A 12,230-nucleotide genomic window follows, 5' to 3' on the forward strand; every position below is an offset into this window, starting at 1 on the left:
TTAGGAGAGCTTGAGGGTCAGAGTCTACCATGTCCACTATGGTTTCCTGAGTGCACAGCACAGTGCTGAGCTCAGAGGCCAAAATAAATGTTGTTGAATGATTAACAACATGATACATGAGTGTCCTCACGGAGCAGCTCTCCTTGTATTTAACTCCAGTATCAACCCCATTTTTTATATGGCCCCTTATTTACATGAGATCATTCATTGCACTTCTACTCTGGGCAACCTATGTACCCTGGAGCACACAGACTCAAGGAGGGCAATATAAAGGGAGTTCCTTGCCCACAACCTCAAGTAGCAACGTTCTTTGTGGCTCTCACAGCTTTGCTTCTAAAGAGCTTGTTGGACTTTTCTTCTGCAGCAAATAGTTGAGTTCTGTGTGCCAAGCACTGTGAGGGGATTACAGATAAGTGATAAACAAGACAGATGTGGCCCCTGTGTGGAGGTCCTGGAAGTCTAGCCAGGAGACTGGAAGACCGAGGCGAAGCAGGGTGGTGGGCTTTGAAGTTATTCCGACACTTGGCTGTGCTGTGAAGATCAGGGCTTGACATCTCTCCCTAGAGAGCCCTCTCTGCCGCCTGCCCATGGTATCTTTCGAGATTACAGATCGGATGCTGCTTCCCCTGAGAAGCCTTCATCCTGCAGGTGCCATCAGCATCCTGTTCATTCCTGGGGCTAGTTCTGCTTTGGTTCGCTCTCTGCTTCCCTTTCTCTCTGCAGCCCTTACTGCAATGCCTAGGCTGTACCAGAGATTAAACAGATGTTGATAAAACGAACAAACAAAGCGAATAGAAGCATGAACATCTTTATGGACTTGAGCGAAGCTTTTTACCCTTATAAGCCTCTACTTCCTCATCTGGCCATGGGGTTAATAATCCAATAAACCATGGGATTTCACATGGTTTTCCATCTTGGTAAATGTCAAAGGTGACATAAGATTAATTCGTATTATTCCAATCCAGGAATTTTTGGTGAGTGGGGCTTCTTGAGGAACACCCATAAAATCCCGGGCAAATTCTCCCAAATCCTTGACTCTCTCCAAAAGCCCTAGGGTCCTGTGCTGCCAGGGCCATTAGCCTTCACACCTGACTTCACCTGGGTTGGTTCTTAACCAGCACAGGTGCCTGCTTGCCTGAGCACCCCTGTATGCTCGGCTCCAGCTTCAGGCCCACGGTGGGGTGTGGAGGGAGCAGGGCTGCAGGAAGGGGGCAAGAAAGGGCTGTGAGCCTGATGGAGGTCACAACGAAACTTTCCCTGGTCACCAGGCTCAGACCGGTGTGTTTCCTGCCTCACCTTCCTGAAGTCTCGGGCTGCCAAGTTTGAATCAGTGGCTGCTTCCCTCATCACCAATGGGCCTGGAGGTGAGAATGGCATCCCCCAGTGCTGCTCTTTGCTAAGACTTGGTCACTCTAAGCCCAGGTTTGGAGAGGGGGGTCCCCAGTCACTCATTCCTGTTCCTCTGCAACCTCTCCTATCCCTCCCTCTGGCGGTTGTCTCTCCTTGGAACCCAGGCTGACGAGGCCCCCACCCTGGCCTGCCCTGGCCCAGTCCTGCCAGCCAGCGAGGTGGTCACATGGAGAGTGAGGGCCTGACTCCCCCTTCCTCCGAATCAAGTTTCCTTGCCCCGGCTGCCCACTCAGAGGCCCTCTGCAAGTGAAGTGGGCCACAGAGGACATCATTGAGTCAGGCTGAGGAAATGCCAATCATAGTCTGTAAGGGGAAGGCCACAAGCAGCCACAGGCGGCCTGACCAAAGAGCCTAAAGAAGACGAACAAAGAATCCTGAGTGGAGATCAGCTACATAGCCTGCTCATTTTAGGACGAAGAAGCTGGGGCTCCCCCAAGAACTTGAGGATGAGCTTCTGAGTCCAGATCCGCCACTAACTAGCTTGGTGACATTCCACAAATGACATGACCCCTCCGGCCCCCCACCACGGGCTTTAGTAAAATGTAACAAGTGGGCCATAGTCCTGTTCCAAAGCTGTAGGATTTTAATTAAAATTGCGATTTGAAAGCAGCCAGCCAACTGTGTTCCGGTGGCAAGGGAAGGCTTGAGATATGTCTACTGGTCCCAGGGTATTTGGTCGTCTGTGTTCTTCTCATCATGTAGTGTCAGAGGCTGCGGACTCAGGGTCCCAGCAGCCCCCCAAGCTGCAGATGTCCTTGGATGTTTCTCTCCATCCTCCACCATGAGGCGTCCATGGCTTGTGCTTTACCCAGTGGGAGCACAGAGCTCCTTTGCTCCTGAGAGAAGAGGAGGAAAGTGCATCCATTAGGGAGCTCCCAAGAGGATGCAGTACACATGGGGACCGCCTTCACAAAGGCTTGCTCCATGAACATCCACGTATAAAACATGGTCAAGAATTATGCATAACTGTTAGGCCAAAAAGGACTTCGCCCACCCCTCCCCGAATTCCTTTGACTAGGCAAGTCCCACAGTGTGTGTGAAATAAGTGCTCATACATACAGGCACACAGATGCACGCGCGTGCACACACACACTAATTATTGCTGTAGCCCAAATTTCTGGACCCTTTCTCTATGGCCAAAGCTGGAGACCTTCTCACCACAAAATCTGCCCAGATTAATGGAGAAAGAAAAGGCTACTGAACCAGTTAATCCAAAATCCATACAGAAGACCCCCGCCCCAGTATTTACTGATAATTCTAACTGATCTGTTAGCCAAGGGAGAAAGAACAAGGCCCTGGGGTCATGAGGTTGCAGGGCTTGTCAGCAAAGGCTCAGACACTCAGCACAGGGGCGGGGGGAGTTTGGGGGGGGGTGGGGGCGGTGCTGCACAGCCACACTGCCCTTCCTGCTGTCCCCTCCTCACAGGTTCTGTTACCTTCTGGAAGCTGTTTGGTGGAGCCTGTCCCATTGCAAACTTCACTCCCGTAAGTTGGGAAGTTGGTTGGAAATCACTTCCAGGCTTTGGGTCTATTGTTTTTTGTTTTTGTTTTGTTTTGTTTTTTAAGATTTTATTTATTTATTTGAGAGAACGTGTGATAGCACACACAGGGGTGGGGTGGGGGAGAGGCAGCAGGAAAGGGGGAGGGAGAAGCAGACTCCCCACTAAGCAGGGAGCTCCATGCAGGGCTCTATCCCAGGACCCTGGGATCATGACCTGAGCTGAAGGCAGTTGCTTAAGTGACTCACCCAGGCACCCATGTTGTTTTTTTTCTTTTTTGACACTAGCCTGGCTATGAAACATAGCAACTCTTATGGGCTCCAAGTTCTTAGCTTTATTTTTCTATACAGCATTTCCCTATCTCGCTGAAAGATTAACACAGGCACAGTGATTGGTTCTTGTTATAAATGAGATATAACATTCCACTTGCCATTGTCTGACAGGCAAGATAAAGACATTGCTTTATCTGCAATGACCCTGACCCCATGTGTATCTCTGATGGACTACTTATGTGTGCACGTGTGTTTGTGTGTGTGTCATGGGTCCTATGTGTGTGTATGTGCGTGTGTGTCTGGCTATCTACGAGTGGCCCCGTGTGTACATGTTTGTGAAAGGCTATGCTCGTGTGTATGTATGTGTGAGGGGCTATGTCTGTGTGTGTCTGGGATGCACCACGTGGGTGTCTCTGTAATGGGTGCTGTGCATGTCTCTTTCAGTCCAGGGACAAAGCGCAGGTCAGCAGCATCACGGTGACAGCAGGAGATGCCCTTGCCTACGTGGCTGACCAGGAAGGTTTTGTGCACGTCTATGACATCAAAGAGTACGGCCTGCAGGGACCTGAGCTGCAGTCCCCCAAGAGTAAGCAGTGAACGCTCCTTGTTAAATACCATGATTAGCACAGCTTCGGTTTTAATTAAATGTTTTCATTGGTAAAATGAAATTGTACCAGTGAGAATGGGAGGGGCTCTCTTCAACCCTTTACAAATGGATGTAGTAACAAATAGTTTTATGAAAATATTCACAGTTGGCAGAGATACAGGCAAATGGGCACTCAAATGCTCTTAGATAGCAAATTGGTATATACTATCTGAAGGGCAAGTTGACAGTATGTATCTAAAGCTTCAGACCAGCAGTCCTACTGCTAGGCATGTGGCTGAAAAGAATAATAAGACAAGTGTAGGGCACTTGGGTGGCTCAGTGGGTTAATCCTCTGCCTTAGGCTTAGGTCATGATCCTCCTGGAATCAAGCTCCGCATCAGGCTTTCTGCTCAACAGGGAGCCTGCTTCCCCCTCTCTCTCTGCCTGCCACACTGCCTACTTGTGATCTCTCTCTGTCAAATAAATAAATAAAATCTTAAAAAAAAAAAAAAGACAAGTGCCCAAAGATTTAGTTATCAGGGTGTGAATCAAAACATTATTTGTACGAAAGACAATCATTAGAGACAAGCTAGATATCCAACATAAGGAGAATTGGTTCAGTACGTGATGGTGTAACAAATACACTGGAATGCCATCTAGTCATTAAATAATAATGCTGTAAATGAAAATGTATTCACAGGAAAAATATTCATGGTAAATTAAGTGAAAAAATTCAGATTGCGAAATTACTGAAGTATGAGTCTTTGTTAAAACAAAGAAGTATATGGAAGACTGAAAGTCTGGAAGGACATACACCAAAGTTTTTGCAAATGTTAGCTCTTTGTAGATGAGGTTATTTATTTTTTATTTTTGGAAATGTGTATTTTCTAAATTTTCCAGAAACATATTGGTTTAGCAGTCAGAAAAATGTTTAAAAATTTAAAACCCTTTCAGCAATTGTAAAAGTGTTCAAGTTTGGAAAAAAAAAATTAGACAGCACAAAAGAATGGAAAATGGAAAATGGAAAATGTGACCTCTACTGCCTCCTAACCTTCCCTTGCTGCATCTGGAGAACACTGTTAATGAATTTTCATTTTCTTCCAGAAAATTTCTATCCATATATATAATCCATATATATATATACAGGGGCACCTACATATACACAATACATAATTTTCAGGATTTGTTCATTTTTTACTTTGTGTCCCTTAGACAACTTTCTAACTAAGCATATTTAGCTTTGTTTAGCATATTTAATATCTAATATATATAAATGGTTATATGAAACCCCATATACATTTCTATATAACTATTCTATATAAATAGAATATAGCATTTCTATATTTCTATATGTATATATAAATACGTTTCTATAAAGCCAATAGAAAGGTAAATATTTGCATACTTCCACTGAGTCATCTTTTCCTGTTTGCCACAGAAGTTTAAATGCTAGAGTAAGAGAAATTGGAATTTAAGAGTAAGAGCCACCTGCCTGGTCTAGGTCATTTACTCCAAGTACTGGGAACATAGCTCTTACCTGGCTAATTCACAAAATAATTCTCATTAGTTGTCTGCTTCTGCATGCTTACCAAACCCTAAGCACTGAGGAAAACCATAACATAAGCACCTTGCCCAGGACCCATTTTGTATGTCTTTGGACCTGGGATAGGATCTTATACATAGTAGATGCTCGATAAACACTTATCAATTAATGTAACAAAACCAATGACTGCCACACCAGTATCTCTCCCCTTGCAGGATACTCATCCAGATCTGACCCTGTCCTGTAGGAATGGTTGTATAGCATCTCACATTAACTCCAACTGTACTCAGGTGTGTTTTTACTTTCAATTTAGATGTGACATTCTGGCGGGCCCATGTCAGTGTGGTGACATCGTAAGTACCATCCATTTTAGAGTTTGAGAATTTGTAAGAGTTAAAATACTTTTCAGAACTTTAATCACATTAACCCTCTCAGAAGGCCTCTGAGTTACTTGAAATAGGAAGACAGTATTCCAGTCCTGCTGTTGGTGAAAGAAAATATAGGTATTGTTTGCACAAGACTGATTGGAAGTCTTCATTTTTCTTGTAAATGGGTGATTGTCTTCCTTGACTAGATGGTGATCTGGTATTTTACTATAAGTCTGGAAATTTAGTTAATTAATTAATTTATTTATATTTATTTAATTTTGTTACTGAGTTGAAAGGCGTTGGTGCTAAAGGCATGACCTGAACTCTGGCTGGGCTGTTTTTTACAACCTTGTGATCTACCCCCTAGGCCTATCATCTATAAGATGGTTTCCAGTGTATCTTGTTTGATACCTTGGGACTGAAGCCAGATGATTTGAAGAGTGTGGTATGGTCGAAGGCAGGGAAAGAATGGTACCAGGAATAATTGGGGAGATTGGCTTGGCTTCTATATTCCAACTGTAATTAATGGAGCATTGACATGTTGATCCAACGTGTCTCATGCTGGACAAGCCTTGGAGCATCTCTCCTCCCTTTTTATCTCATTAGTCTGGAGCTGATAGAAGAAAAATTTCTGCTGTCATCCTCCCTTGACCACACTGTGCGCCTGTGGAGTGCGGATGGGAAGTACATAGGTATGAAACATCTACCTGGCCATTACCTCAGTCCCAGTTCAGGGTTTCTGATGTAGCCTCTGTTGAGTCATGAATTTTCTGAGGCCAACAGTATTAGTCAGCTCAAGCTGCCTAACAAATAACATCCACCAGACGACTGAAACAGTAGACATTTATGTCTCACATGAGAACAGTTCTGGAGACTGGACATCTGGGATCAGGTTCTAGCACAGTTGGGCTTTGGAGAGAGCTCTCTTCCTGGCTTGCAGAGGACTATTTTCTTGTATCTTCACATGGCAGAGAGACTGCTTTGGTATCTCTTCTTATCAGATCCCAGCCAGATCGGGGTTTTACCCTTATGACCTCATTTTCACCTTAATGACTTTCATAAGGGCTTTATCTTCAAATATAGTCACATTGGGGGTTAGGGCTTTAGCATGTGAGTTTTGGGGGAGAAACAAAATTCAGGCCATACCATAAAGTCAGCTTACTTTCACAAAAATTAGCAAAATCAAAGACAGTTAAACTTCTAGAACTCAGCCAGACTAATCTCAGTGAGTTTGGTAAGGAACCCTGTTATCATAGGGTCTTGTTTCTGTAGAAATGATTCAGGACTGGAGGGGCTATGTATGGGGAAAGGCCTAGCCAGGGCTGGCTGAAGTAATAAGATTAACCTGACTTACTGTGTAGAGAGACTCTGTATATTTATTTCAGCAGTCATCTTGTTTCCCTAACTGATACACCTTGAAGCAAATGTTAAAACTGTTTAGAATTTATTCTGTAAATCCTCAGTAGATTACTGAGTAGTTCAAGCGCCCATGTGATGCATTTTGTAGGAGGCATACCAGGCTCAGGTTTCCAGAGCCAACTGCCCTGGGATTGTTTCTTAAGGAACTATGAAAGCAGAACTAAATTTGATTAGGTTGACCTAGCCATCTTAGCAGTAAGCTTTGCTCCAATTAGAAGCCAGGTTAGCTCCCATACTATGCTTATTTGTCTCTATTCTTCCAGGAACCTTTGGGCAACAAAGCCCCTGGGATATTTTCACTCCTGCCTCCTGGAGCCACCCTAGAGTGCCCTGTGAAATTTTGACAGATCCCCAGAGCACACCTGCTCACCCAGTGCTGGGAGGGGATGTGGCTGTTCTGCACACAAAGGAGGAGGAACAAGACAAGGTGGTGGAGGAAAAGGCTAAGGTTGGTCCCGGCACATCCAATACACATCTTTGCATTTTGGAATTTTGTGGCTTGGAATACAAACTGCAACCTGAAAGAGTCAAGGAATGACCCAGAAAACCAAGTAAATACAGGGATTAAAAGTGTGTCCCTAGATCACGCTACCGACCAGAGCTGTGTTAGGGGTTGGAGGGTAGGGATTGTTGGTCCATCTGTGGGAACTCGTCTCCTAGGGTCACTTGACTTTGTCCTCCTTTTGACCAACAAAAATGTGACTGTCTGTGGCCTTGGACTATAAGGAGAGACTTAGCATCAGGCTAAGCCCTGCAGTCACATCTGAGAAGGACAGACACTGACAATTCAGCCCCTTTTAAGACATACACACTAAAGCTTGGCTTCCTAGCAAGTGATAGGAAGAAATGATCGGGTTAGTGCCCTAGTCTATGAAAGTCAAAATTGGAGCAAGAGATTTTGAGAGGGCTCTGGTAGATGCAGTCTTGATTTAGAGCTTAGTGAAATATATGGATTTCCAAGAAACGCTTGCCCTTTAATAAATTGAAAAGAAGGTCATTTCATGAGCTATTGCTCACTGGTTATGTTACAACTCAAAGCAGAACACCTGCTCTGCCAGCAAAATAATGTGTCTCAGATTTTTCCTTGGCAGCCTCCTAGAATACTGATCACACAGTGTAACCTCGTTGCTGACTTTTCTGTAGAGCTTCAAACATACTCAAAATAGGAAATAAAGGGACCCGGCAAACATAGATCAAGAAAACCTTCTGTCTTGTCAGAGGCCTCTCAACATTGCCACGATCCTGTTCTCGTAAGCATTCCCAAGGTTATAAAGAAGTATCGTGGTGGCTCTCAGGAGATCAGAATGTGTCTACCCAGCACTATCGGTCTATTTAGAAATACAATAATTTCCATATGCATTTGATATAGAGCAAATAAATGAGTTCATTAATTTTGATAGACCCGCAATTTGGAAACAAAAGCACAGAGGGAGGTGGGAAGAGAGGAAGGCCAGGATGAGGGAAATGTGCTGATGTACGCAGAAGCCAGGCGGATGTTTGGCTGGAAGCAGTCCTAGAGAGAAATTCTGACTGCAAGTGTAATGTAGGAACCGGAAGGAGGGAGCTGAGGGAGGAGGGCAAAGCAAGAGGAAGAAGGAAGGGAGGGGAAGGGAGAGGCAGGGAGGGGAGGAAGGCTATTCGGTTCAACAGATCAAAATAGATCATTTGGGGGTATAGCTCAGTGGTAGAGCATTTGACTGCAAAATAGATAATTTACGTGATGTTTGTTTTCTGAGAGTAAAAGGGGGTGGGGCGGTGGACTCCAGGACTGACCTTGGTCTTGTGTAGATAAACCATTAGGTGCTTCTGTGTTTATTATCCTATCTGATTTGACTGCTGTTACCTCAGGAAACAGTCTGTCAATTCTTTCTAAGAGAAATACATGGGGGAAAATTAAGAAAAGAATCTCAGCCCTTATGTAGTGTATTTGGGCCAGTCAATGGGAATCCAAACTGTGAAATTGCAGAATAAAGTGTTTGCAGCACTGTTTACAAGGTAGGGTCTCTTGAGTTCTGATCTCAACTTTACCTTCATTAGATGTGTAACCTTCACCAATCACTCCTATTAATCTATGAGATGAGAGAGGGATTAGCTGATCTGTGTGTTTTGTTCCAGCCCTAAAAACGTTACGTTTCTCTGAATGTCTGTTTTTGCAAAACTGAATGTGTTGATTGGATTCTGGGTGTCAGTAGCAATTCTTCCAGAATATCAGCATAGCAAATACAATCACAACTAAAGTAAGTTGACGGAATGCAGAAAATCATTCACCTGGAAAATATCTCGTATGAGTTGGTGGTTTGAAAACTTGAGTAAAATCTCAGGGGAAAATGTTCTTGTTTTCCAGCAGATTCAGCCAGGCTGGATCTTGTTCCAACATAGAAGATTCATGTAACTGACAAGTTATCCCTGTTCCCCTCACCAGTGTGACCTTGGGTTCTCAGTCCCATAACTGTTCCTTCTTCTTCCAGCCTGAAAAGACCCCTAATCCTCGCTTTCCAGAAGACCCCATCCCTGAAGTTGAAATGAAAGAAGACATAGATCAATGGTATGCATTTCGCAATGGCAGGTCAGCCTAATAGGAGTAGGCAGGTCGAAGTGAGGGCCCCCCTGAAGTAAGGCAGCCTTTTCTGGCTGAGGCATCCCACACCACTCTGTCATCAACATGGGTCACTTGTCCCTAAGCCCCCAACCTGTGACTAGAATGAGGTCACCATTCAAATCTCGCCAGTGTGATGTCCTACCTGCATGACTGGACATCCTGAGCCCCAGTTTTGTCTAGCCATCCCAGGTGGTCAAGGGCGATTCGTTGAGTTCTTCATCTTGAGCTCCATGGCTGATGTTGCTGCCTTCAAGGCCATGTGGGGCAGTACTCTCACTGTTCTTCTTGTAACCGCTCAGACTTCCTGAGGGTGTGGGGTGAGGATCCAAAGCTCTGAAAACATGGGGTACCCCAAAGGCCTTGAGTGCCCTCTAGTTTCCCTGCACTGGGATGTGGCTGGGTTCCACAGAGAAGTGAGATGAATGAAAGTGTCTCTCCAGTTCTGTGAGGTATTTTGTTCTCCAGGCCCCAAACCAACTGTCCTGGGTCCCAATCATCAAGGGACCTGGAAACAGCTACTCAGTGTCACCTGCTACTCCTTTCATCATGGGATTTAGATCTAGGCTGTGGGGGTGCATGAGTGATGACACCACCCTGACTTGCCCATTTGCATGGTGCAGTGGTTCCAAATCATCAGGAGCCCAGACCCCTTCTTTGTACTTCTGCCCAGTATCTTGGTTCTGGTTTCTGTCTTCACTATCATCTTATGGTACAAATAGCCGCAGGGGCTCCCCACTTTCCAAATAGTCTGAAGAAACAGAAACATGGAGAACAGATGTCCAGGACAAAAGGGAGGCACATCCCAGCCAGATCTGCTCCCTTCATGAACTTTTCCAGGAGGTCCTACATACTTCTGCTTACATCCTGTTGGCCAGAACTTAGTCACATGGTAACACCTAGCTGCAAGAGAATTCAAAGGGACTTTTAGTAGGTGACTAGCCAATCTCTGTTCCAGTAGGTCAAATAGTAGAATGTTTCAGATGCTGTCAAAATCAGAAGGCATCACACATGGAAACCCTACCTTGTGTATCATGCCAGAAAAATGTTGACAGCCATAAGTCTAAAGTTTGGTTAGAAAATGGCAAGGACAAGGGGTGCCTGGTTGTCTCAGTTGATTAAGCGGCTGCCTTCAGCTCAGGTCATGATCCCAGGGTCCTGGGATTGAGCCCCACATCGGGCTCGCTGCTCAGTGGAGAACCTGCTTCTCTCTCTCCCTCTCCCTCTGCCTACTTGTGCTCTCTCTCTCTATCTCTCTGTCAAATAAATAAATAAAATATTTTTTTTAAAAAAAAGAAATTAAATGGCATAAACGAAAATTAGAGTTACAGGTCTGTCTTTGAAAACAGTGTGACCTCAGGCAAGGCATTTAGACTTCCTGTTGGTACCCAGGATCTCCCAGGAGGATCTGTGATCTAAGGAGACGGTGAGCATGACATTGTGTTTGTCTGGAGACAGAAAGGGAGCAGGAGTCTCCATCCACAGATACCTTGGATCTTCATCATTGTCATCATGGGCGAGGGCAGAATCATCATCATTCTTTAAACACCTTTGCAGAACCAGCTTGTGTTTTAGTTGCCTCTCCTTGGAGTGTTAGTCTGCCCAGGCTGCTGTAACAAAACACAAGACTGGGTGGCTTACCCAACAGACATTTATTCTTAGAGTTCTGGAGGGTAGAAGTCCAAGATCGAGGTTTGGGTCAACTCATTTCCAGGTGATGGACTTCTCACTATGTCCTCATGGGGTGAAACAAGAATCCCTCTCTTCTTCTTCTTCTTCTAAAGACACTAATCCTATCCTAAGGGTCCCATCTCATGACCTCATCAACCCTAATGACCTCCCAAAGACCCCATCTCCAAACAGCATCACACTGGGGTTTAGGGCTCTAACATCTGAGTTTTGAGGGACACCGCTCAGTCCATCTCCAGAGATGGCTCTGGGTGTGGGGTGGGACAAGGCTGCCAAACAACATAAACCAAGAGCACGAGGCAGCCGTAGGAAGATACCATCATGCTCCTTAGGTCCACGCCAAGAGGGGCAGCATGAATGTTGGCTCTGGACTCAGCATCGATTCTCTCTTTCTTTCTGCTGCAAGGCCACAAGAGTGGAACCTTAAATGGGGATCCGTGAGCTGTGAAGAAAAGAGGCCAGAGTGGGGCGGGTTAGAGAGTCCCAGCCAGGAGGGGAACCAGTGGAAATACTCTCATCCAGTTGGATGGACACAAGTTTGTTGGGCTACTTAAAAATCTATATTTTTAAAGGCAGAGAACCCTACATAAAATAGTAAATGTTTTATTTCAACTTGCAACAGTAAGATGTACATTTGTTCCCCGATCTTTGGATTTGGGGCCAAGACTTTCTCTTCAACTAAGAGACAAGTTCAGCACAGTCTTCCATAAATACGTTATATATGACTTTCAGTTTCTACTCTTTTTAAGTAGAGCAAGAACTGAAAGATACTTGCAAAGCAATATGAGCACAGTACCCTCCTAGATTTTTAGAATTTTCCACACACTTTTAAAAGTTGTTTCATCTAC

The 12,230-nt window shown here is 44.8% G+C and overlaps 1 protein-coding gene across 3 annotated transcripts in view; it reads left to right on the forward strand.

The window, feature by feature from the left end:
- Positions 1–12,230, forward strand: part of LOC101679061 (WD repeat-containing protein on Y chromosome-like) — a 132,670-nt gene that overhangs the window by 117,472 nt on the left and 2,968 nt on the right. For all 3 annotated transcript variants that reach the window (XM_045069620.1, XM_045069621.1, XM_045069622.1), the window contains 7 exons: positions 1,269–1,364; positions 2,837–2,895; positions 3,626–3,767; positions 5,624–5,663; positions 6,285–6,370; positions 7,361–7,545; positions 9,566–9,642. In XM_045069620.1, the coding sequence (XP_044925555.1) occupies positions 1,269–1,364; positions 2,837–2,895; positions 3,626–3,767; positions 5,624–5,663; positions 6,285–6,370; positions 7,361–7,545; positions 9,566–9,642 (685 nt within the window). The remainder of the gene's footprint in view (positions 1–1,268; positions 1,365–2,836; positions 2,896–3,625; positions 3,768–5,623; positions 5,664–6,284; positions 6,371–7,360; positions 7,546–9,565; positions 9,643–12,230) is intronic.

This window comes from Mustela putorius, unplaced genomic scaffold (genome assembly GCF_011764305.1).
Source record: "Mustela putorius furo isolate JIRA1106 unplaced genomic scaffold, ASM1176430v1.1 tig00003942_pilon_pilon_pilon, whole genome shotgun sequence".
Lineage (NCBI taxonomy): Eukaryota > Metazoa > Chordata > Mammalia > Carnivora > Mustelidae > Mustela > Mustela putorius.